Below are 23,429 nucleotides of genomic sequence, written 5' to 3' on the forward strand. Positions count from 1 at the left end.
TCGCTCGAATCATTTTCCACATTTTCAGCGTTAAGTGTATTGTCTCCACATATCGGTTGATTGCCGGTGAGAAGGGTGTAATTGGTGACGGTTGAGATTTTGTTCTGAAAATGTCTATGTCCGTGGATATAGGGATGAAATATTAATTTTTTAGTTTAGAGTTTAGACGTCGTCTACCACGTCGCAATGTCGCCCAATTTCTTCCGATGCGGGGCTCAGCTGTTCAGGATATTTTTCCAAGTACGCCGTTGGGTTGAAAAACGTATCGCTACACAAGTCCTAGTGAAAGCATTAAAAGTTATTGGCTTGATATGGCTGATGGAATGGATCATGCAAAGGCACTGGAAGATCACGTGGAACTAACCGACAAGGCAAATCACACAGGTTAGTCAACGCTGGCATTCAGTGTATTGTTATTATTTGTCATTAGCATTGAAATAATAATGAAATGCATAACATTTTTAGATAAATTTCGGGATAAACAGATGTGATGAATTAGGTAGCTGAGTTAATATCTGAATCGACGGGAATTAACTGTTTGGGATAGGTTTTTTAGACTCGAATCAAAGACTAAAACATCATCAAAAGGAAAAATAATATTAATACGGTAGTGGCTTCCACCAGAAACAAAAGAACCAGGGGACATTCGTGATAATTTTGCAAGGCCACACATAGGAACTTCCTAAATTAAAATTTGTGCACTTTCCAATTGTCCATACAACATGCTGAGCGCTCAGCGCCCATTTTCAAACCTTTCGGGCAATATCGGGGGCGTTTTGAAAAACCAAATCAAAATTAGCCGGCGGCTGACGGCAAAGAGGCGATTTTGACCAGAGTAACAATTTTTCACGATCATATTTCAAGATTTTCTTAACCGATGGCGCACATTCTCTAGGACTCTCCTGTGACGGAAAGAACACCCCGTCGTCCATGCTAACGGAAAATAGAAGATAAGAACCAACGTATACTGCATATTCAAAGTAAAACAAGAGTTATAACTTACCTGCTACATGCGCTGAAATTGCGTTGGCGCTTACCTGCAAGACCAGCAAAGTATTCATCTAAAACCAATTTGGCTGTCTGAAACGGAAATTTAACGCAATTTTGGGGAAATGCTTTTGTTGCTGTTGACTTTCTTTTTCAATACCTGCACCAAATCTAGACTTTGACCTGTGATCTTTATGCAGTGTTCTCCCACAACGACAGAATGCTGGTAATCTTCGAGCGCAGTATCCATTAACGACTGTTTAAGAGTATCGCGGCTACTCACATATTCTTGATTACTTGAACTCGATTGCGTACAAGCAATCGGATCCAGCTGAGGAACGGGACTAGCATTCCGTTGAATCGTCTGCTCAATCAATTGTCTTGCTCTCCTACAATTTCAGGGGAGGGGAATGTAAAATGAGCTTCTGGGAAGATCAGTACGGTTAGTAAGATCTTTACTCGATATTGTCCGGAGCAGCTCCCGTGATCTGCACAAGTCGTTCCGAAGCGCCAGGATTCACTACATTTGAAAATCGTAAATTTAAATTCAACCTTGGAGCACCAAACTCAAATGCATTCCGGAAAGAAGGACAAATAACAGACAAAAATTCGTGCAGTTATTGAGATATATCGAGCTTCGTTAACGAGTTATTGCTAAATCTGTTTGGTTTTTAATTTTGTTTTCCAAGCGCGCAGGCAAAATGTTGGAGAATACCTCGCTGGAACGATATGACCGTGTCGCTTATCTCCTCGATCAAGTGCACCCGCCTTCCCTTGATACCCATCACTGGCGAAGCAGAATAGCCGTTTTGGGAGGCCATTATGTCAAAGAACATTTCAAAAATCATTCAAGTCTACCCGTTTTGTACCTTTTCCCGAATCAGCGTTCCTTATGACTACTTCATCTTTGATTGCGTGCTTAGCCGGGGAAACGCTGCCAACGTTGTTGACGATGTATTTCCCAGAAGATTTAACGACTTCACCAGGCAATAGAATAGGCAAAGGGCTAACTGGAGGCGACAATTCGTTCTGTCCTGTAGTTTGGCCGACATTCGACGAAATGTCGGTAATGCCGGTGGCCTGCTAAAGAAAGAAATTATGTACGTACACATAAATAGTAAATAATAATATGCATCTACAGTTGGAACTAATGCATAAGCTGTATTAAGAAAACCTACCAATTCATTCAGTTTTGATTGGTAGTAGTTGCTGACTTGTTCTTGGGCAGCCCAACGACTAGCTCTCAGTTCAACCACTTCCAGCAAATGCAAGCGAGAGATTTTGTCTAGGCTGTCATCTCTGCCGGTGTTACGCAAATGTATGAAGACACGGTCAAGCTGATCTGGAAGTATTGAAGAACATTTCCAGAAAAAGTCATTGCCTAAAACTCTATGCACTATTTTACCTTTGCAGTTCATTTCTAATTGTGCTCCAAAGATTTTGAGATTCACACACAGGGTAAGGACAGCAGAGCGCAGATCTTTTTCAGGAGAATTTGATTGCACTAGTTCATTGAAGTTTTCCATGAATAAAACAACATCTGCAACTAACGAAGAGCATTATTTGCTGTAATATTCAAGACTTTAAAATGTTAACTAACTGTTTTGAAAAATTCCACTGGATCCTTGAATTGTGTCTTTGTTTTTGAGCATAACTTGTGGATTTTTGGTTCTCACATTCCTGGGAGCTCTAGCATAAGGTGTTCCTATCACAGACGTCATATTGACTAAGGAAGGTTACTCCTATCGACGAGACAAAACATGACCAATTAGAACCAGTGTCACAGTTTTCTGTCAATGTTTCAAGACAAATCTTGGAACATGAATCTTTCGGAATCAACTTCAGTGAAAACACCTAACTGTGCATCTTTGAACATTATTTACCGTGACGTTTTGAGTAACTTAAAGGCAGATTTGAGCTGGTTAGAAATTCGTCGACGCCCTTAGTGAACAGCACGTCTTTCTTGCTCATCTGCTGTCCTTCTTGTGTGTATGAAAGAAAGAATTCTGTGTACGTAATTATATAGTTCACCCACTGGCAGTAACACCGTAGCCACTCAGATGGCGCAATTTTTCAAAATAGGGTGAATTTAAAACATAAATAAAAAATTCCCAATTTGCACCGTCATTTTGATTTTAGCCTAAAAAAATTGGGAATGAAAAGGAGCCCTAGTGGATTTACTTTTCTAGCACACAAACTGATAATAAAAAATTCAAAAAATAAAAAAATGTACTTTGCCCTATCTGTAGACGACCTGCCTGCTAGACTAGCGAACCTAGCGGGGAATCATGGAACCACTTAGTAAACACCCGCCGGTTTACCATACTATTGTATGGTACACTATCGCCTATCCCAAAACCGTATATGCCTGTCCCAAAACCGTATATATCGTGATACAAGAGTCCTCTAAAGAAAGTTCACAGCTACAAATTTCCTTAAGGGAAGAGTAATTTAATACCATGTAGTCATATGTTCAATAACAGTTTTTCCGCCCGGTGGGACTGCCATCTGTCGACAAATGAGTTTCTGCGTGGAGTGAAACAACACACGCGAAAGAGGCGCTCCCACCGGGCGGAAAATCACTCTTTCGCCCCGAACGCCCCAACCGAAAACCCCCGTTTTTTGGTATAGTAATCCCCGCAAGAGTGTAGTGTACCCCTTTTCTGAGAGGAAAAATAGCCATAGTGGAGGAGCCACGAGCAAGGGTTCTATGAATCTGGAGAAAGCAAGGATCCCGGAAAAGGCTTCATGCTGGTCGCGCACAACTAGACGATACGTCATGAATAACTACGACGTCACTTTTTGTATATCAAGAGGATGCTTATCATCTAGACGATAAGTCATCAATGGCCGTCAGCTCGTGTGGTATCCTAGCAACAGCTAGCACACGACAGACTTTATTAAATATGGATTCGAACAACCTTACCACGAAAGATCCGATAAAAAAGGGAAATTAAATAAAAAAAGCTAATCAAAAGGGGGTTCATTAATTGTAAGATTAAAGATTATTGGATAGATGTTCATTCTTCCAGATTATCTACTAAAACGTCTCGACTTATGCGCCTTCTATTTCTTGTCAGTATTTTGTCAACGGTAATTTTCAAGGACTGAAGGATATAAGCCAACCCGCTTATTCCGATCATTTACCTCCCATCTTGCCTACCAGTTTGAAGGCTCATTGTCCAGAAATATGTAAGAGTAGGAATAATAAAATAGGCCTAACTCTAAAGAGAAATAGGACTGGCAAAAGGAGAAATAAGACTTCTTAAAAGATTTTAAAAAATCTGTCCTATTTCTACAGGAGAAATAGGACTGGAAATTTTCAGTCCTATTTCGTTTCGGTCCTATTTCACCGGCTACCGTAAAAATCAGACATAAAAAATTTAAGCAAAAACGTTGTTTAATAAAGGATTTTTTACATCTCTTACAAACAATAGAATAACCAAAAGCAAGAGAAAGAACCATTAGAAATTCTACTTTCAACTGCTGCAAGCAAGTACTGTTGTAGGTGATAAGTGAAATGAGTATACTTTTTTAACTTATTAAAATTTGGGATCTGAATACTGTGTGGCAACAATCTGACAGCTCAGACAATGTTCTCAGAATTCATTATTTTCATCCTCACTCAGGGTATCTTGTAATAATTCACACTCTCTGTGGAGAAGGAAACTGCTACCATTGTTGCTGTTTCGTAACCTGAAATAGTGGAACATGTTTGAAAATATTACTCAAAGAAAACAACAGAAAAAATGGTAACCTGGTCTGTAAATGTGTGGCTTGTATCTGAAGGCCATCCACCTGCTCTTGTAATTCTTCATTTGTTCTTTGAAGTTTCCTGTTAATTGCAACAAAGGAACCAATCAACATTTATGATCCCAATTGTCTTTTCCCATTAAGCAGACAGTATACCGAACGTTGTTAGTTGCCGCATCGAGTTCGTCTTGAGCTGCAGCTACTTCACGTTTTAATTCCTCAATTCTAGAACGCAAACGACGGACCTGTTCACGAGAAGGGAAACAAAATTATCGTTAGCTATTTTTCAATGAACAAGAATTATTTAATTGTGTTTGTTACTTCAGCTTCTGAATGTTCAGCTCGGCGTAAACCATGTCCTAGTTCCACCGAGCGATCCTGCAATGCCTTCTTCAGTTTATTATGAGCATGTCTTAACTCAAGCAATTCTTTATTTTTCTCTTCTAATTCTTCATGTATTTTACTCATTTCAGAATCTGCCACAGAGCCCGAATGACCTCCACTGCCCGAACTGGATGAAGAGCCGAAAGATTTCTTCTCCAAACGTTCCTGATCAATCAGTCCTCAGTGAGTTACGTACGTATGTACGTAGGTAATTGCAGAATCTTAAACATACTTGCAAATCGGACAGAGCTGTTCGAAGTTTCTTGTTTTCTCTTTCCAACGCCTGACGCTCTGTTTCGACTCGTTCCCGCCGACCCCATTCGGCAGCATTTTCGGCCTGTAAACGCTCAAGTTCTCCACGGAGTTCGGCTAACCGTCTATCCAGTGTCTCCCGTGTACTGGCTTCATCTCGGCGATCCTGCTGTAAACTTATGACCTGCTGACGATGAATCTCTTGCGATGATATCAGCTGCCGCTCCGCCTCCTGCTTCGTGCATTTCAATTCTTCCAATCTTCCACGCAAATCCAACAGCTCTAGCTGCATGGACTCCATTGCCTTGTGGAGACTGCTCTTTTCTCTATTCACGCGCACAGGGGATTAGAAATTTGTGAATATCTCTGGATGGAAGTTACATACTCTCTTTCTGCTTGGATTGTTTTGGCTGCCTCATCTAGTCTTAACTTGAGGTGCGTCAACTTTTGTTGTAAGTATTCAATGTCATCCGTCTCGAGTGATTCGATAGGATTCCGCATTTGCTTAGGTACAGCTCCGCTGAAATGGGAGGGTAAAACCTCAGCATCGAAACCATTGCCAATAAAATTCGGAGTGGACCGTTCGCGTGAACTGAGTAAAGCCGGTATGGGGTCTGTGCCATCGATGGGAGTACTCGTCGCCTCCCTAGATAGTTCTGGCGTCCCTAACCTGTTAGGTATGCAGACCAGGAAGATGTAAATCACAATTTTAAAAGCTGTCTTCTGCTTGGACAAGACGCAAAAGCTACCTGGAGGAACCTTGATGATGATGCCGTGGATTAAACGAATGAGGACTCTTTCGCTCAGATAGGCCATCTTCTTCTTGCTGTTGTTGGGCCAAACGCTCCAACTCACTACGTAGGAACTCATTCTCGTGTTCAACACACTGTTTTTCTCTCCGCACTACCGAACTATCCTTCAACGCCATCTCCAATTTAGTTCTTAATACTTTGGCTTCTTCACGTGATCTGTTTCGCTCTGTTCGGACTTTGCTCCACTTTTCTCGCCAATTTGCAGTGCAATCCGACCACCAGCGCATTGTTTTTTCCATCTGAGCTGCTCGCGCTCGTGCCTCTTCTAGTTCTCGCTGTGAAAATCGAATTTTACTTATTTTATTTTACTCCTTGTCCAATGTAAGTAACAATCTTCAAATTTCATTTATTTACCTCTTTAGATTCCCAGTCAATGTCGAATCGGCTAGATGAAATATGAGAAGCTGAGTCGAGTTCTGTGTGAATATGATTGTGAACATGATTGCTGCTGCCTCCACTTCTATGAATCTGTGAAGAGTGAAGATGTCCATGAGAGTGGCTCACATGGTGCCCAGACATAGGTGAAGGGGCAGACCGCCGTGACAGTGGTTGGCCTATTAACATTTTTCACAAAACTAAAATATTATCTTTAAAATTCAATTCATCATGGCTTTACCTGGAGGACCCATTTGCAGAGGGAATAGGAGGTTGTGACATTTTCTTACTCAATTTTTAATATATGTGTATCATCAACCCATTTTTAACACCATGTGCAATGTCAATGTCTGTATTCTACAGCCACTGTAACGGTTTTCTGCATGAATCAGATAAACAATGACTGGGTTTTTCAGGATTCAAAGATTACCCACAATTAGTGAAATGTCGGAAGATTCGGAATTGAGCTGAGATTCAGGGGAGTTAAAAATATTCTTATAAGAGTTCACGAAATTCGACACATATGAGAGACCGAGACATCGCACACGATTTCACAAGGTTTATTGTTCGACTACGAAAATTGAATGCACACATGCACGCTTCTGAGAACCAGAGAAACTTATAAATTAAGTTTTCCGATGGAAATTCAGATGCCTTGAACTCTAACGAAAAACAGTTATTCGGCCTAATTGATGACGAGTTTTGCGTTGGACGAAGCAAAAAAAAAAAAAATAACAATAAAATGAAATCGGACATGACAGCTCCTGACGTTGCCACATTGTTCACAAATTACCGACAGTGCGACGCCTTTTTTCTTCTGCGTGATTATCGCGAATGGTAGACTGGCAGTGAACGACTGAACTTACTGGAGGATATTCGCGAAAATAATATAATGTGTTCTTAAACATAAAATAACAATACACATTATTTACAACCTTGTGCTGCTCTAGCTGAAAGATGCTATCTTCTTTGCTCAGGATTCTCCCTTTCCAAGGTAAATATCTACCAATTCTTTTTTTCAAAGACAAAACCTGGTTTGGAAAATCTCACATTCTTCTATAGACTTGTTCACAAAATATATATTGTTTAATTTGTACTACATATGGTATTGCTGAAAAGAAACTGCATATCCCATATTTATCAGTGCTGTCTGTTAAAAGCTAACTGTTTTGTCAGCCAAAAGTTACACTTGTGCTTACTCTGTTCTGTAATTACAGCCCTTCTCATCTTGCTAAGCAGTTCTTCAGTTAGCTGCACTGCACCCAAAACTCAGCACTCGTGTGACAAAATTAACCTTATTGAGAGTTCGGCTGGGCAGATCTTTAGCCCTCTCAGACACTATGGCAATGGAAATATTTCATACCCATCCAGAGTAAACTGTGCATGGTACATCAAAATCCAACCAGGTTCTGTCATCACATTAAGGTAAAAAAAAAAAACTAAATATTTACATAATTTTCAGTAATAATTGAATTTCTTATTTTTCAAAAGTTTCTCTACATTTGATCTGGAGGAGGGAAGGCACCTTTGTAGTGCCAAACCCTGTTGTGGTGATACATGGCTCTCGATCTTGAGCATTCCTTCACATTCTGCACAGCTTGTTTCCATGCCATTCAATTTTCCTGTTCAAGACACAGTCAATTTTCTGTACTGTGGTTCCTTGGCGCTACCTCCATTAGTTTTCTCTGGTTCTGGACTGATTTTGACTTTTAAAACGGGCGACATAATTACAGGAGGCAAAGGTTTCGTCCTCGATTTTACAATTGGTATATTACTTCATAAATATTTTCCATAGCAAGCAATTCATGGAGTGAGAAATTTCCTATTTAGATAAACCAATGAGAAATTATTGTGAGGACGATCACTTCCACTGCAGCAATGGCAAATGTATTCTCAAAACTTGGTTGTGCAATGGCTGGGACGAATGTGGAGACTCTTCCGACGAGCAAAACTGCACGGTCGCATGCAAAACAGGTTATTCTCATTGCAGTTCAAACAGTTCCCTTTGCTACGACTTCATCCACGGTCGATGTAATGGGATCCTCGATTGCCCCGGTGGAGAGGACGAACAAGCGTGTGGTTAGTTTTACTCTTATTTCGTAAGTATTTCGTTTTCTACTGATCATTGATTGTTTTTGTTTGTTTTTTTTGTGACTGGAATATAATAGCCTTAACCTGCGGAAATCAACTTCCTTGCCGGACACGAGGCGGTTGCTACAGATCGGCTCAGCGCTGTGACGGAGTGAACGACTGTCCAGACGGTTCTGACGAAGAAGGTTGCGATGCGGCACTTTGTGGGCCACATCGTGACGGTTTTCTTTGTCGTAATCGACACTGTGTGACGGCTTCGGCCCGTTGCGATGGAATCAAAGATTGTGGCGATTTTAGTGACGAAGAGACCTGCATGAAAGTAAAACCAAATAAAGTAAACTTTGTAAGCACGAAGAAAAACAATTTAATGGCTGATGTTATGATACTCTTCAGATGTCTGTCATCACGGCAGTCATTCTGGGCTCTTTGATTTGCGGCCTTTTACTTGTTATTGCTGCCGGATGTGGATTGCGGTTGTACCACTTGAGAGTAGCCCTAGAGCAACGATGGTCGACCATTCGCCTTCAACAGCGCACCGTCCAGTATTTAACGATCATTAGTTGTTCATTTCAAAGTCCTAACATTCGCGTTCACCCATGTTTGTTTTTATTATACAGTAGTCAAGATTTTGACGAGTTCGGACACAGAAGACCAGTGATGGGCAGATTACCACCACCCAGCTACGCCCAAGCAACGGGTGCCGTGGATCTTTCCTCGTCATCACGGACCATTTCTTCACCGGGCACTTGCGTTCCATCCCAGCGTCAAAGACAATCGAATCGTGTCCGCCGTCCTGCTCCGCCGTTACCCGAACCGCCAATGCCTTTACCATTACGGCTCTCTACGTCCGGTCCGTCCAGTGTTGAAGTGGAATTACGTGCACAGTTGCCTCCTAATGACATTACTGATCCATTACCGCAACCATCTCAGCCATCCTCTCATTTGGCTGCTGGGAGTTTCTTGGCCCGCCTAGTGAGGCGAGTCTGGAGAAAAGATTTATCGTCCAATGGCGGTGGTGGATCTGGTGATGGCGTGTCTTTCTCTCCTTCGTCGCCCAGCTCATCCAGCCTCCCTGATGCTCAGGGTTCCATTGCACAAGATTTGCACATCAATAGTGGTAGTGGTGCGACAAATACCAGTCGGACCGCCTATCATCTTTCTGCCTTCATTGCGCCCAATCGACGTTCAGATGATATTGACGACGCGGGAGACGACGATGAAGACGACGTTGACACGGAACCTCTCATCGAGTCTCATAGTCCCTAACTGTCCGTCATAATGATCTTTGTACATTTTGTCAGCCAACTATCAAAGAAATATCATATTTAATCTCATTTATCGAAGGGGAAAAAAGGGGAAAATCATATCATAAAGAGAAAAGAAAGTAAAAATATCAAGAAAAAATCTTGGCCATCATCCACAATGAGCGAAAACAAAACTCTAAAAATAATATCAAGCTCCTTGGGAGAAAACCTGCTTTAAATAATAAGAGTAAGCTAGGGTATGGAACCAAATATTTTAGCTTGTTTTAAGCCCTTCTTATTGGTAAGCCTGTTGTATGTCTGTGTACAATCTGTGCATGTGTGTGAGCGTGTATGCGTGCTAAAATGTACAGCCTTATTTTTAAATAAGATGAATTTTTATGTTAGTCGAAATTCCCTCTTGTTTTCCTTCTGTGCATTATACTTAAAAAACAAACGATATGGATTGGAGTAACCTTGGACAATAAAATTTTTATGTTTTGTCGCTATAAAATATTGTAAATCTAAGCCCCGACCTAATTGAATTTAACTTCAAATTTTCAGGGAATTCAGTTTACACGGGTTTTACATGTAAACGTTCCAGTTCACAGGTTTTAAGTTAGAAACATTAGCTAAGTGTAAATAGCTGAATGAGTCATTCACCAAGTTAACATTTGACGAATGGAATCTTATCGCGCTGGTTTGTTGTATTTACAATATTTAAAGATATCTGAAACAAAATGAAACCAACACCGGGCTGGAAATGAAAAAACAAAAAAACAAAAAGGCTGAAAAACGATGATGGCTTTATCGTTTTGACGGCTACCGTAGTGTCCAGACACAGAAAACGGAAGCAAAAAAGAAAAAAATTAACGAAACGAAAATCAGAGATGCAGTTCAAAATGAAAGGAACAGGCGTGGAAAGATGAACAAATATGCAGACAATCATTTAATTCTATTACGCTGGAAACAAAAATCAAGAGAAAAAAAAATGTAAGAACTTGATTGTTTAAATACCAGCAACTGCTAGGTCGTTTTTCTTTTTTTCTCTCTTCGACGAATTGCGACTGCGTATTGATGATAGACTTGATGAAACACTACTCACTTCTTAGATTCGCACAATTGATAATTACAAAAGATATCCAACAGAGCCAATCACAGTTTTTCAACATGGTCGGCGGATGTCATTCATGGCGTATTTGCTTGTCCAGTTGCGGGCAACAGCGTTAAAACGGGCTCGTTTGTTTATGTACATTTCGGCTACGTCAGCCTCCATGGCCACGGCGCAAAATGGGTCCGTCAATAAGCTCTGTACCGATATAAGCACCTAAAATATCAGAAATCAAAAAGGTAATACGGCCAATCTTGCCTAGGGCTAAATGAACTGCTCATACCTTGGCTATAGTTAGGGCTAGACTCCAGTTATGCTGGATACAGTCCAGTCCAATATCACCGTGGCGTGAGATGTTCGGATGAAAGATCTTTGTCGCAAAGCGTACTGAAGGCGGCCGGATGGGATAGCTGTGTGGAATCTGAACGTGCAAGTAAAAAACGCCTCCCTCATAGGGGCTGCTCGTCGGTCCTGTAATGGATGCTTGCCAATGACTCCATGCTCGATCCAGCGGAGTAGCTCGAATTCCTTCAGGGGGATCCGTACAAAATACTGGAAAGAAACGCAAAAAATTGATCTACAGACTTGCAATTCGTAAAAAAACCAAGCTTTCCTCTCACTCCGCCATTCATTACACAAGCGATTGTTACGCCAGTGATTTGAAGGCTCCCAAGCTCCTTCCTCTTCAACGTTCGAACGGTGTAAACAATACAAACACGGAGAACTGTCTACTCTAAAATGGAAAACGCATCAGTCCACACAAGTTCATAGGGGGAAAAGAAGTTCAAATTTTACAGGTTAGCAAAAACTCCGGCCCATTCTGCTACCGCATAGTTGGGCCGAAAGAGTGGCCATCGTCGGAAAGTGAATTGATTCCACTGATCGTTGGTTATACATTCGGCCACAAGCTGCTGCCACCTCTTGCAAACTTTCGAGGCGCTCCATAACGATATATCGTCCAGGTGCGAAAATACCTGCATTAGCACTGCCATAATTTTGTAGAACAATAACACAGTCAGTAGCTACATAATTTCTATTCACTGCTCTCAATGTCACTCACATTCTGGAGGCAATGCCTGTACTGCTGTCAGTATGGAGTCTGTTAGTCTTGGGGTAGAAAGGAGGGACAGCTGTTCGGCAAGCCTAGCAAATGACAAATGAGCCTACAGGAAATCAAATATTGATTCTTGAATGCCTGAAATGAACCTGTCAATTTTGAGGGGTGCTACAGCCCATCGAAATGGCTCTGCCCTTCTAGGTGCAGCAGGTGAAAGGGCTGGATGGGAGCAATTTTGTCCATGGGAGCCACAGTAACCATTATCCTTGAAGTCAGTTGGCAAATCACTTGGTTCATCATTTCCAGAGTCATCGTCGTCTGTCTTATGCTAGGTAAACAAAGTAGTCGTTGTTCAGCATAAAGGAAGGATTTGGGCAAAAGTTATATCCTAAGAAAAAATTTACCTCACTGAAGTTGGCCTCTGGAGGTTGGTTGATGTTGTCTGGGAACAAGAATAGGTGGCAGGTGGTGCAAGCATGCTGGCCAAAACAAGGACCATAATAGCCATCACAATGACTGCAAACTTGGTTGGGAAAGTTGAAGGAATCATCAACCAGTTCCTCTACAGCCAGAGGGTCAACAAGGATGTCTCCTTCATCAACCCAAGCTAAATCGTCCTGGCCTTCATCGTCGACATCATTCTTCTCAGCCATATTATTTGGAATCACAACGATGTTGTCGCTTCCTTCATTGGCCAAGTATTCGGCAGCATGTCAAGGTCGTTTTTCTGCTGAAGTTATCCTATGCAAACTTATATTTCGTTGGCGTTGGAAGTGATATTACTTAAGCTATGTACAGAAACAGTTTTGCAAGTTATAACACATTAAGGAAGTTTTTTAAGGTATGCAAATGAAGACACTTTTGATTTCAAGCAGCACAGGAATTTGTGTAAACTGCAATGCAGTTGACATCAGCTGGGATGTACGGAAGAGGATCAAATTTCCGCTAGATGGTAGTGTAATCATGTAAACAAACTGTAATATTTATTTATTAACCGGAATTTGCTGGATTCATGAAGCTACTGGGATTGCAAATCGCTTTAAACTGAGATTGTTTTAAAAAATATTGACTTGCCGGAAACAAAAATTATCAGAAAAATGTAGTCAAACAAGTTGGCTTTTTTACGGGAGTTCCAAAATGCGAAAGCGAAAAGTTAACCGCTTTATTAACTTGCTTCTTTGAAATTTCTAGAATGAACAAAGTGAATGCAGAATAAAATTCACTTTTTTGCAGTTCAGACCCTTACGCTTTGCTACGTTCGACCACAGCACTGATCGAACGTAACTAAGGGGCGAATAATTGATGAGGGGCGTAGAGGGGGAATGAAAATAAAGCATGGAAGACGTGAAAAATGTATCTTAACCACTCGTACACTTGATATCTTTGCTTAAAAACATGGATCATTTTTTCTTCAAGTCTTGGAAATGATATAGAGTCAAACTAGTTTGTGAAACATTTCAAAGTAGATTAGAATTTTAAACTCGAAAACCCAACCACTGTCTTTATTTAAAGAAACTTGTTTGCAGGGGTAGCTACGATAAAATACTCAGACACGTGTCCATCTTTATTTAATGATGGATCACAAATGGCACGTAGAAATTTTAAGTAGCCTACTCGTCACGGAATTTGAATTTACTGAACGTTACGTAATTCTGAAAACGGTTTTGCAATTTGGATCTCCCTTAGGTATTTTATGCACTTTAGGTGGTTACGTTCTTTTGTTTGTTTTTTTCCGCGTGGAATTTCACGTTTTGTACGGAAAAGTTCACATTTTTTGCATTTTAGGGAATCCCCCATTTTATCGACAGTCGGTGTGAAGCATGACATGTCTTCCGAACATCCGAAGACCGGCATATTTAAAAGACAAATGAACGTTCAAAGGATGTACAGGATAGAGATAGTAAGTTTCATTGTCTTTGTATCTGATGCCATCCAGTCATAGTTTTAATTAAGTAACCTCTTTTTGCATTCATAACTTAAGTACACCATTTTTCTTTGTTCTTTGTTTGCTGAAAAAGTGCTTTCATTGAGTATATAATCACATGACAACTAATGATAGGTTGCTCATTGAATCATAAGCTTTTCATTGCCTCTTCAATTGGAAGCAAATGGTTGGTTTTTTGGCGAACAATTGACTGTACATGTTATTTTGTAATGCCCGTCGATACAACAGTATACGATGGAACAACACCATGTGTGATACATGTCTGTTCACAAAACAAGTTAACCTCAACATTCATTTCCCTTTCATATTCTCTCTATTTCTTGTTCTCTTTCTTATCTAGAAGAAAAGAAGGATAAAGTCCACGCTGGATGGGCTGCTTATCAGAGTCTGCCCTTTTGCCATCTGTAGATGATGATGACAGCCACTGACTGCTGCACCCCTCAGAACTAGTAGAAATTCATCGAGTGCTGGCCGGCGACGATATTCTTTGATCGACTGACCTCGGATTCAAATTGACATGTTGTACATACGTAGGAGGTGGCTATAGTTTTGCTTTTTTAGTTTATCTCCCCCCACCCCCCACCGTTGACTTGTATAACTACCGACGGGCTTGTGAGATGGTTCTTGTCATCTTTCCAAGAGTTTTTTTTTTTTTAGCGAATAACAGCCGGAGAATTCCCAAAAACAAAACAAGTCTAGGGCATATTTCAAGGTTATAGGCTACTGTTACATATTGGATGTAAGGCGAACATCAAATGTTAAGTATTCTTGTGTTTATTGAAGAAGAAGTTGTTTATTTGGCTGGTTGTGACATTGGCGATTCCCAGACGGACGCCATATGATCGTCGTCATCGTCCGCCAAACAGATAAAAATTGAGGCGCGATCTTCTGCGAAGGATGACCTGCCAAACCCATCCAGCCATTTGAAAATATTGAAATTCAGTACCAAGCTGGAGAACGAGTTCCATTAAAAAATTTGTTTGATTTGGGTCAGTCAGATTCAATTCCCTATTACAATTTATCCTGTCGTATTTCAGCAGTAAAACTGTCAGCTTTAAATTCACCCCTACAAAGATTAAGAGAAATGGACGGCGTCGATTATTACTTGTGTCTCGATAGCTTTTTAGGCCATGTTATTCTACCTTCGGCCTTGACATGGAAGTGTGATATCACATGTTATATGGTAGACATGCTGTAGGGTTTTGATATCTAACGGACGTGCTCAACGATATGGGGACCGATAGCGGATATGGGTCGCATTATATAGTTGGGCTGCTGTAGAAATATACGCCAAGGCAAAACGTTCGAAATGGATTGAAGTGAACTGTAATTCTTTTTATTTAGCAGTGTCAGCAGGAAAATACCCAGGAAAGTTTATTGCGACGTCATTGAGCAATACGCGTCAGTCTCGGATCCGATTATCAGCGTGGAATGAAGCAACTCATGGAGAAAAATGTTGAGACATCATCGCCAATATTTACACAGAGACGGATCATCGAACGGCCCAGAAAAGAAAAGTGAGTTAATCGGCAAAATAAAACGAAGCATTATAATAAAATAATAATAATAAAAAATCTGGATGCTTTGAAAAATGTAAAATTCTACAACAGGAACCACAATGAATTGTTGCGCTCATCGCTTGGCCATTTCGTCATCACCGCCTTGTCGCTGAGGCCCTAAAAGAAAAAACGATGGACGTCAGTACAGTTGAAATGGTGCGGGTCAGCTCGACCTCAAGCGTCAGCAAGTCAATCTTACCAGCAGCAAACTTAACAAGTAGCTGCTAATGTAAATATGATGGACCGTCTGCTTCATCGCGTCGATATCAAGTGTCGGCATCAGCCAGTGGCGTCTTCTTCAACTCCCCACCCTCATCCTTGACTTGTGCTCCATTCGATATTCATCGGCAAACGTCAACACAAATTTCTTCAAGTCGTCCATCATATGATTGAACTGAAAGAACTGCTGCGACTGCATACCGTCCCCGAACTTGGCACTACGCAGTAGCAGCAGAACAAGTGTCCAATTTTTCTATTCCACATCTCGACGACGAGTTGCATTTCTCGTCGCCAATCCCAGCAGCCAGAGATTTTGCTACATTTTGCGGTGCGGTTTGTTAGCGGATAAAGTCTGCCTCCAAATTCATGTCGTTTTATTGCCTGTTAAAGTGTTTCCTCTTTTCCGCTTTTCAGGTAACGTTGAATAGGGGGCTAAAAAATGAGGCGGGCTAATAGGCCTCCAAATGGTGTGTTCTTGGCCGGCTTGGTCGGATTAGCTGTCGTCTTCACCTGTGGCTTCATCTCGACCGCAGTCACAGCGCAATTAGAAAATGTGGAATCCTCTTTGCCCGATGAGGTACCATAACCGCTAATTGCATTTCTTTCTTTTTTTTTGTGGGGGGGGGGGGATTGTTTTGTCATCTCAAAGAAAATCTTTTTCTTGTTAATTTCATTCAAAACGCCATTAGATGATGACGATTCACAAAGTCGGCCGTCGAAGAATTCCCGTTCGAGTAAGAATCAATCACGAAGAGGAGACAATTTGGTCGGTTCCAGTTTCGACACACGGCGACCACCATCAGCTGGAGACACTCTACGACTTCAAATCTGTAAAAGTCGATACTTGTTTTGAATTCTTCACCGTTTGACTCTTTTTTCTTCTTTTTTCTTCGAAAACAATCAACAAAATCAGGGCATTGCAGTTTATCGGGCCGAAGGCGAAAACATCTGCTACGTCGAACAGTTGGTCGACCTAAGTTTCGATCAACTATTGAAGGCCATTAAGGAGCAATCGCTTCATGAAGTGTTTGTCAGACAGGCGCCCCGCACGTTATACATCGTCAATGCAACGGTATGTTCCTATATCTGATCTTGCCAAGAAGCCAAGCGCTTCTTTTCCCCTCTCTTTTAACCTTATTTCTTGTTCTTACCTTTACGCAATGCGCAATACTCTCCAACAAATCGATGACGATGGCAATAATAGACGGAACCGACCGATGTGCGATTAAATGCCATCTGTGAAGGAAGAGAAATGCACATGCTGATCAGCGATCCCGAACAGGCAATCCAACCGATTCAAGGTATTACCGATCACGTCTTTAACAACGACATCTAGTCTAGTCCTCGTTTTTTTCTAAATCTACGCCCGAATCGAACGTTGATTTCGACGCAGAGAGCAGCGAGACGTCCAAAGTGAGGTCAAAGAGATCAGCCAATCCATGGCAGCCGACCTCGAGTTCAGCGTGGGCGAAGGCCACTTTGGACTCGGCCGAATCTCGCACCAACGGAAACGGATACGCCCAGGCTTACAGCAATTTAGGCGAGTCGCAGGATTCGTCCAACGGCTACGCTCCTACCAAGAATCACAGACGCTTGGAAGCAACCAGCGCATCCGGCACTTTTGCCCGACGACCGGAAACACGTAACTTCGAGTCCAGCAGCGATGGTCCACTGCAGCAAGGAAGACAAATGTCCCAGTTCAGTTTCCAGCAATCGTTTCAATCACCCGAAAAGGGACACTCCATGCCCTCCTTCTCTTCACCGTCGATGATGGGCGGCTCTCCAGCGGAGCGATCCGGCCTGTCGAATAGCTTCAGCAGTTCCAGCAGCTCGTTTGCTCACTCTTCTCTGATGGGCGCCTCTGATTTGCAAGGCATGATGATGCCCGTTGGACGCCACATGCCTCAAGGCAACACCAAGGGACCTGGCAAAGGACCGGTGGCTTGGACTGGTCCGATTCCTCGTGATGCCACCGTCACCCAAGAGGCTGGATCGTCTCAGCTGACGTACACGTGGAAAGTGCAGGATGCCAACGGTTACTCGACGACCCATTGGTATACAGGACCACTGGGACCCGACAGAACTCCCATTCGAATCCAAATGCCTTCAGAGCTGGACGTTGGTGTGCCGAGTCCCAGCATTTTGGGCGGTGGCCGCCTACCTGTCAGTTCTTGGACCGGTCCCATTCCCCGCGATGCGACCGTCACCCAAACGGCCGGTTCATCTCAGAAAACGTACACGTGGAAGGCGACGGACGCCAGTGGTTACACGACTACTCACTGGTATTCGGGACCGTTAGGACCTGACCGAGTACCCATCCAATTGGGCTTTGATTCCGACCTTGCAGCCAGCATCCCCCAGCAGCCACAACCACAACCACAACTGCAACAACCAGCTCACCGTCGCGTAGCTGAATCACGAACTGTCCAACAGCAGCAGCAACAGCAATCCGTAACCCAGCAGCAGCAGCAGCAATCCGTAACCCAGCAGCAGCAGCAGCGAGTTAGTCAGCCACAACATCCACGACGCGTCGTATATCAGCAGCCGCAACAACCGCAACAACCGCAACAAACGCAACAAACGCAACAACCGCAACAACCGCAACAACCGCAACAACCCGATTTCCAGCACATGGTCGGCCAGGTTGAGAGGCAGCAAGTTCAACAGCAAGTACATCAGGTGCAGGAACAACAGCGTCAACAGCAATCATCGACATCGCAGTCGACCAGCCGCGTTTTGCAGCAGCAGAAACAACAACAAGAGCAACAGCAACAGCGTCGAGTCGCTCTCGAGGAACAGCGACGTGTCGCCATTGAATTGGAACAGCAAAGACGTGCCGCTGCCTTGGAGGAGCAACAGAGACAGGCAGCCGCTCGCCAACAAGAAAAAGAGCGCCAACAAGAACTGGCGCGTCAGAGAGAGCAAAAGCTGGAAGAGGAACGACGTCGCGTCGCCTTGGAAGAGCAACAGCGTCGAATCGCTTTGGAAGAACAGCAACGCCAAGCAGCCCTGGAAGAACAGCAACGCCAGGCAGCTCTGGAAGAACAGCAGCGTCGCGCCGCCGCCGAAGAGAAACAACGCAGGGAAGAACAACAACGTCGGGCAGCCATGGAGGAGCACGAGCGCAAACAGCAGCTGATCCGCCAGAGGGAACAGCAAGTGCAACAGCAGAGGATGGAGCAGCAACGCATCGAGCAGCAACGCATCGAGCAGCAACGCATCGAGCAGCAACGCGTCGAGCAGCAACGCATCGAGCAGCAACGCATCGAGCAGCAACTCATCGAGCAGCAGCGTCGCGCTGAATTGGAAGAATACGAACGCCAACAGATGAAACGGCAACAGGCGAAGCGGCAGCAGGAAGAAGAGCAACGCGTTGCCATGCAGGAATACGAACGCCAACAAGAGTTGTACCACCAACAGAAACAATCGCATCAAATGACGTCCCGTCAGTCCAACAACAAAGAACAAGTGGTCCACCAGGAGCAAGTGGCACCAGGGGACGGCCACTTGATGGAAGAATCGACTATGCTGAAGATCATGGAAGAGCAACAACAAGAGAAGAGTCACCAATCGGCGGCCGAAGAGGAACATCATCGGCGCGAACATCACTGGACGAGTGGCAATCGCAACGGAAACGGAGGTCGTCATTCGGTGGCCACTCAACAACATCAGCAGTCGCAACAGCAAAGCAGCAGCCATGGCAGCAGCACTAGCGTCAACAGTCAGAGGGAATTCGCAAGGAGGAGTCACAGAGATTCGACTCAAGCGTTTGTCGATCGCGGCGCTAACGGCCATGCAACCAGCGGCCATGCAACCAGCGGCCATGCAACCAGCGGCCATGCAACCAGCAGCCATGCAACCAATGGCCATGCAACCAACGGCCATGCAACCAGCGGCCATGCAACCAGCGGCCATGCAACCAGCGGCCATGCAACCAGCAGCCATGCAACCAGCAGCCATGCAACCAATGGCCATGCAACCAACGGCCATGCAACCAATGGCCATGCAACCAACGGCCATGCAACCAGCGGCCATGCAACCAGCGGCCATGCAACCAACGGCCATGCAACCAACGGCCATGCAACCAACGGCCATGCAACCAACGGCAACGGCAATGGCAACGGCCGACATGGCCGCGTTGACGTGGTCGCCACATCGGCCGCCAGTCATCAGACGGAAGCGCACGCCCCGTGCGATACCTGCCAACAACTGAACCAACTGGAAGGGGACATTAAAGACCTTTTCAGCAGACCTTCATTGAGACCGTCGGGAAGAGCTGACATTCCCATCGAGCACGATCACGAACCGGAAGTCCATCAGCCGGAACTCGGCGGTGAAACGGAGCTTGGCATGGAAGGACCTGAAATGGAAACGCAACCGGCACCTGTCGCTCCTTATCAACCGGAAAGGCGACCGGCACCTGTCAATCCTTATCAACCAGAAAGGCGACCGGCACCTGTCAATCCTTATCAACCGGAAAGGCGACCGGCGCCCTACGTTCCCGAGCCTTATCAACCAGAGCCAGAGCTGGAGCACTACGTGCCTGAATATGAGCCACTGCCCGACACTGAGCCAGGATATCTGCCCGAACCGACCGATGTCGGCACAACCGGCAGCGAACCGGTCGAGTACGAAGAAACGGATCAGGTGATTTGCGAGGAAGACGAGCAGCAAGGTCAGCCTGGTGATCAAGACTACGGTGCGACGGGAGGATGCGGGGGTGGCCCCTCCATGACTGCCACGTCTTCCATTTTCGAACACCAGGTGTCGATGATCAGCGTCCCGATTCCGGCAATGATTGACCACGTTACCAGTAGCAACAGCAGAAGCGGAACCTTTATGTCGTCTCATCACCAGCAAACGGCCAATCAACCGTCGTCGGCGCCGAGTCAGCCTTTGCCGGCCCGTCAGCAACCGCAACCAGGACCGGCACAAATGCCTCAGCCAAAGTTAGTCAGCGGCAGCAAGCACGTCACTAGCAGTAGTTACTCCAAGACGTACATTAGCAGCGGTTTCGTGCCCATTGGCAGTCAACCAGCCAATGTCCAGCCGCAGCCGGCCATCATGATGCCTTCTCTTTCTTCGCCTTCCATGTCGTCGTCGTTGTCGTCGTCTTCGTCGTCGTCGTCCACCACCTCGATGTCGGCTTCGTCCCTGTCTTCGTCGAATAAAGGCTCTTTTCGTCGTCGTCGACAGTGTGCCAAGCTTCTGGTTACACGAAGAAGTGCCAGATTGTCTACGGTCCCGTAAAGAGGACGAAAATTTGCGAAATGGTACCCATCGAATCGACAGGAAATTGCTGTTCTACTTGCTAAAACACCAAAGTCGTCTATCAAAATAGTGCAATCGAACTATCGTTGAATATTCGATCGCCATTTCAGATTTTCTTTGCGGATTAAAGTGTGGCTCATCCTTTTTCTTCTCCTATAATAATTCAATTATCTTTTTTCCCTCTTTATATTTGTTTTGATTTTCCGCTTGCGCCCAGTTACGTTCATTCGCTCATTTTTTATGACGGCCGTGGATCCAATTTTTTGGATTTTTTCTTATTTGAATGAAATTCTTCAAACTCTGATTCATCTTCCGTGCAAGCAGTGCGCACATCACACAACTAAAGACACATGTTCTCTTCAAGGCTTGACAATTTGTCTCTAAATGTGCCTCTGCAGGCTTTACAAATACACAACTTCCGGTTTAATGTTCTTTACTCTTTACTTGCTCACTTTCAGGTTTTCGTTTTCCGGCTTTGAAATTCAAACTAGCTCGAAGATACTGCTGGTCAAGTCTGGATATGTATGTGTATTGATTTTGTCTGCGTTGCATTATAAACGATGATCAGCGAGTGATGTTACCCGCGTGTCTTCTGTGCTGTGAATTTCAACATTCACATCGTGCTTTGGGCAGACTTCAACTTGATTTGTAGTCCATTTGACAGCGAGTGGAAATCTACACGATTGCTACGATGCCATTACCCAGCAATGCTCTCAAACCGCAGCTAAACACGTTCAACGTTTCAGGCTTTTCAGCTATAGTGTGTTTCTCGAAAGGCATTATTACATCATTTGCCGTCGATAATTCTAGGCCATCTCGTCTAAGGAGACGAACTCTCAAATAGAATAGACACAAAAGGATAGACAAAATGGGAGCAGGCAGTTAATGTCCAAGGCAGATCCAAGTTGAAGCAAACTCATGGCCAAGTTTGTTGAGATCGACGAGATCTTTGACGGTGACAAATTTGCATTGGCAAGCGTAGGCGCGACAAAACTTGGCTGTCGATAATTTCACACGAACGCGATCGAATTCCGGCATGTGATTGCGCAGGAAAAGGTAATCTGTGCCCGGTCTCCAACGGTAGTGTCTGTATCAATACATATAGTTCATATTAGGCCTACGTATAGATTTGGCTAATAGAAATGCCTGTCAGCACCAAAACTTACGCAAATTGGCTGACGCGAAAATCGCAGCCCGTGCATCGTAGACTGGTACACACTCTGACACATCAAATGTGATGATTACGATAAATACCAACGATTTTTCAATGCTCAATGCATTTAAACAAATACCTAACGGTGTGACTGGTGTCTATGCTATCGATGACGCCACTCACGTAGATCGGCAAACATTTTTGTTTTTCGACTACGACGGCATCGATGGTCACGTGTGTTGTACGAGTTTCAACGTTGCTGTGATGATGAGCGAACGGCGGAGCGGAGCGGATTCCCGTCAGCGCCGCTTTGTTTCCCAGTGAAGATGAGAATCCAGCAGCCGAGGCACCGCTCCTGTTACTGCTAGCAAAGTCGTGTCGTTTTTCGGCGGAAGTGGAACTCGGATGTTGCCCACCGCCACTGGTTGCGATTGCTTTTCCGCCAACCAGTTCCCTGGCACTGGCACTTCGTCGAGGACTGCGCTTGCATCGCAATCCAACCGTGGCCGCGTCCGACATTCCACCGGCTTCATCCAGCAAATCCGAGAGCTCATCTTCCAGTTCACGACATCTTCATATGGAGTAAATTTAACATCACCGTTATTGCCAGAATATTTTTAATTATAATGTAAGACTTACACAATGTCAGACGAATGAGCCCTTGTTGTTGTTCTGTTTGCCCCGGTTACCCCGACTGCTACCGTAGCCGATTGATCGCCTTTGTCTCCATAACTTCCTCTCTCCTTTGGTGTAATCGCATTTGTTGTCTGCTGAATGAATCGTTTAGAATTCTTTTCTTGCTGCGAATGCAAGTGGCTTGGCAAATATTTCTCTTCCACTTCACGAAGCAAATCCTCAATATCGTCGGCCATGTCTTTTAATTCTATCCAATCGGTCGATTTGTCAAATGCACACAATGATGGAAATCTAGTCCACCATTTCGATTGTCATGAAAATTGTCCTATTTAAGAATCCACAAATAAATTTCATTGGTTCGTTACACTATTTATACGTACTGTATCGCTTACCTTTTTCCACCTCGTTTACCGTTAAACTGTTGAATTATGCACCCATGGAAGAAAGCTGAGATTAGTACTGTTCAAATCTAAGCTCTACCCTTCACTAAGAGAACAAGATTTATATCGGTTTGTTTTCACACTGTCATCGCCTTGGCGACGAGAATTTGTTTTTTTAAATCTCGATTGAGCGTGCACGTAAT

At 43.9% G+C, this 23,429-nt stretch overlaps 6 protein-coding genes and 1 long non-coding RNA gene across 12 annotated transcripts; 3 read left to right on the forward strand and 4 right to left on the reverse strand.

Annotated features, from left to right (window-relative positions):
- Positions 1 to 17: 17 nt before the first annotated feature.
- On the reverse strand, positions 18 to 3,164 carry LOC116934861 (eukaryotic translation initiation factor 4E-binding protein Mextli). Of its 4 annotated transcripts, none has more exons than XM_032942304.2 (11): positions 2,871 to 3,164; positions 2,588 to 2,729; positions 2,393 to 2,533; positions 2,166 to 2,329; positions 1,857 to 2,067; positions 1,703 to 1,774; positions 1,447 to 1,507; positions 1,148 to 1,376; positions 1,004 to 1,080; positions 753 to 933; positions 18 to 279 (listed from the first exon to the last, which is right to left on the reverse strand). In XM_032942304.2, the coding sequence occupies exons 2-11, from the start codon at positions 2,706 to 2,708 to the stop codon at positions 163 to 165; spliced, it is 1,374 nt and encodes a 457-aa protein (XP_032798195.2). In that variant the 5' UTR covers positions 2,709 to 2,729; positions 2,871 to 3,164; the 3' UTR covers positions 18 to 162. The 4 variants fall into 4 exon arrangements, with proteins under 4 accessions (XP_032798195.2, XP_032798192.2, XP_045027911.1 ...); XM_032942301.2 differs by having other exon boundaries at positions 1,857 to 2,070; positions 2,871 to 3,160; XM_045171976.1 differs by lacking the exon at positions 1,703 to 1,774 and having other exon boundaries at positions 1,893 to 2,070; positions 2,871 to 3,160.
- A 1,205-nt stretch (positions 3,165 to 4,369) lies between these two features.
- Positions 4,370 to 7,271, reverse strand: LOC116934825 (coiled-coil domain-containing protein 102A). The gene is made up of 9 exons (XM_032942279.2): positions 6,805 to 7,271; positions 6,543 to 6,742; positions 6,126 to 6,463; positions 5,762 to 6,046; positions 5,357 to 5,702; positions 5,062 to 5,289; positions 4,897 to 4,985; positions 4,745 to 4,822; positions 4,370 to 4,683 (listed from the first exon to the last, which is right to left on the reverse strand). The coding sequence occupies exons 1-9, from the start codon at positions 6,815 to 6,817 to the stop codon at positions 4,587 to 4,589; spliced, it is 1,674 nt and encodes a 557-aa protein (XP_032798170.2). The 5' UTR covers positions 6,818 to 7,271; the 3' UTR covers positions 4,370 to 4,586.
- A 102-nt stretch (positions 7,272 to 7,373) lies between these two features.
- LOC116934816 (low-density lipoprotein receptor-related protein 3) lies at positions 7,374 to 10,409 on the forward strand. 2 transcript variants are annotated; one of them, XM_045171950.1, is made up of 7 exons: positions 7,374 to 7,557; positions 7,781 to 7,988; positions 8,055 to 8,329; positions 8,394 to 8,642; positions 8,732 to 8,988; positions 9,048 to 9,196; positions 9,272 to 10,409. In XM_045171950.1, exons 1-7 carry the CDS (start codon positions 7,521 to 7,523, stop codon positions 9,918 to 9,920), a joined length of 1,824 nt encoding a protein of 607 aa, XP_045027885.1. In that variant the 5' UTR covers positions 7,374 to 7,520; the 3' UTR covers positions 9,921 to 10,409. The 2 variants fall into 2 exon arrangements, with proteins under 2 accessions (XP_045027885.1, XP_032798162.2); XM_032942271.2 differs by having other exon boundaries at positions 8,732 to 8,973.
- Positions 10,410 to 10,584: 175 nt separating this feature from the next.
- On the reverse strand, positions 10,585 to 12,968 carry LOC116934836. The gene is made up of 7 exons (XM_032942286.2): positions 12,468 to 12,968; positions 12,213 to 12,391; positions 12,067 to 12,149; positions 11,802 to 11,991; positions 11,627 to 11,739; positions 11,290 to 11,558; positions 10,585 to 11,222 (listed from the first exon to the last, which is right to left on the reverse strand). Exons 1-7 carry the CDS (start codon positions 12,714 to 12,716, stop codon positions 11,061 to 11,063), a joined length of 1,245 nt encoding a protein of 414 aa, XP_032798177.1. The 5' UTR covers positions 12,717 to 12,968; the 3' UTR covers positions 10,585 to 11,060.
- A 763-nt stretch (positions 12,969 to 13,731) lies between these two features.
- On the forward strand, positions 13,732 to 15,044 carry LOC123471104. Of its 2 annotated transcripts, XR_006645057.1 has the most exons (4): positions 13,732 to 13,963; positions 14,349 to 14,545; positions 14,666 to 14,720; positions 14,792 to 15,044. It is a non-coding gene; the product is annotated as an uncharacterized LOC123471104 (long non-coding RNA). The 2 variants fall into 2 exon arrangements; XR_006645055.1 differs by having other exon boundaries at positions 14,666 to 15,044.
- A 799-nt stretch (positions 15,045 to 15,843) lies between these two features.
- On the forward strand, positions 15,844 to 21,484 carry LOC116934810 (protein split ends). The gene is given in 7 exon segments (XM_032942263.2): positions 15,844 to 16,114; positions 16,201 to 16,363; positions 16,476 to 16,616; positions 16,700 to 16,858; positions 16,991 to 17,087; positions 17,180 to 20,961; positions 20,964 to 21,484. Coding segments are annotated over 6 exon segments (4,455 nt in total). The 5' UTR covers positions 15,844 to 16,114; positions 16,201 to 16,225; the 3' UTR covers positions 21,102 to 21,484.
- Positions 21,485 to 21,565: 81 nt separating this feature from the next.
- LOC116933496 (protein C8orf37 homolog) lies at positions 21,566 to 23,421 on the reverse strand. Its single transcript, XM_045171989.1, has 5 exons — positions 23,239 to 23,421; positions 22,850 to 23,171; positions 22,350 to 22,781; positions 22,224 to 22,277; positions 21,566 to 22,144 (listed from the first exon to the last, which is right to left on the reverse strand). The coding sequence occupies exons 2-5, from the start codon at positions 23,080 to 23,082 to the stop codon at positions 21,940 to 21,942; spliced, it is 924 nt and encodes a 307-aa protein (XP_045027924.1). The 5' UTR covers positions 23,083 to 23,171; positions 23,239 to 23,421; the 3' UTR covers positions 21,566 to 21,939.
- Positions 23,422 to 23,429: the final 8 nt, after the last annotated feature.

Source organism: Daphnia magna, linkage group LG1, assembly GCF_020631705.1.
Source record: "Daphnia magna isolate NIES linkage group LG1, ASM2063170v1.1, whole genome shotgun sequence".
Classification (NCBI taxonomy): Eukaryota; Metazoa; Arthropoda; class Branchiopoda; order Diplostraca; family Daphniidae; genus Daphnia; species Daphnia magna.

Excerpts from the sequence above, each read along its gene's own strand:
- LOC116934861 (XM_032942301.2), bottom strand. The coding sequence starts at position 2,708 with ATGACGTCTGTGATAGGAACACCTTATGCTAGAGCTCCCAGGAATGTG. Across the intron at positions 1,377-1,446 it reads GCTGCTCCGGACAATATCGA|GAGAGCAAGACAATTGATTG; the intron begins GTAAAGATCTTA and ends CTGAAATTGTAG. Across the intron at positions 934-1,003 it reads AATTTCAGCGCATGTAGCAG|CATGGACGACGGGGTGTTCT; the intron begins GTAAGTTATAAC and ends ATTTTCCGTTAG.
- LOC116934825 (XM_032942279.2), bottom strand. Across the intron at positions 6,047-6,125 it reads CATCATCAAGGTTCCTCCAG|GTTAGGGACGCCAGAACTAT; the intron begins GTAGCTTTTGCG and ends CATACCTAACAG. Across the intron at positions 5,290-5,356 it reads CAGCTCTGTCCGATTTGCAA|GAACGTTTGGAGAAGAAATC; the intron begins GTATGTTTAAGA and ends CTGATTGATCAG.
- LOC116934816 (XM_045171950.1), top strand. The coding sequence starts at position 7,521 with ATGCTATCTTCTTTGCTCAGGATTCTCCCTTTCCAAG. Across the intron at positions 7,558-7,780 it reads CAGGATTCTCCCTTTCCAAG|CCCTTCTCATCTTGCTAAGC; the intron begins GTAAATATCTAC and ends CTGTAATTACAG. Across the intron at positions 8,330-8,393 it reads CGTCCTCGATTTTACAATTG|ATAAACCAATGAGAAATTAT; the intron begins GTATATTACTTC and ends TTTCCTATTTAG.
- LOC116934836 (XM_032942286.2), bottom strand. The coding sequence starts at position 12,716 with ATGGCTGAGAAGAATGATGTCGACGATGAAGGCCAGGACGATTTAGCT. Across the intron at positions 11,992-12,066 it reads ACAGGCATTGCCTCCAGAAT|TGCTAATGCAGGTATTTTCG; the intron begins GTGAGTGACATT and ends AAATTATGGCAG. Across the intron at positions 11,740-11,801 it reads GCCGGAGTTTTTGCTAACCT|AGTAGACAGTTCTCCGTGTT; the intron begins GTAAAATTTGAA and ends TTTCCATTTTAG.
- LOC116933496 (XM_045171989.1), bottom strand. The coding sequence starts at position 23,082 with ATGGCCGACGATATTGAGGATTTGCTTCGTGAAGTGGAAGAGAAATAT. Across the intron at positions 22,782-22,849 it reads GCTCATTCGTCTGACATTGT|ATGTCGTGAACTGGAAGATG; the intron begins GTAAGTCTTACA and ends CTCCATATGAAG. Across the intron at positions 22,145-22,223 it reads TTTCGCGTCAGCCAATTTGC|ACACTACCGTTGGAGACCGG; the intron begins GTAAGTTTTGGT and ends GTATTGATACAG.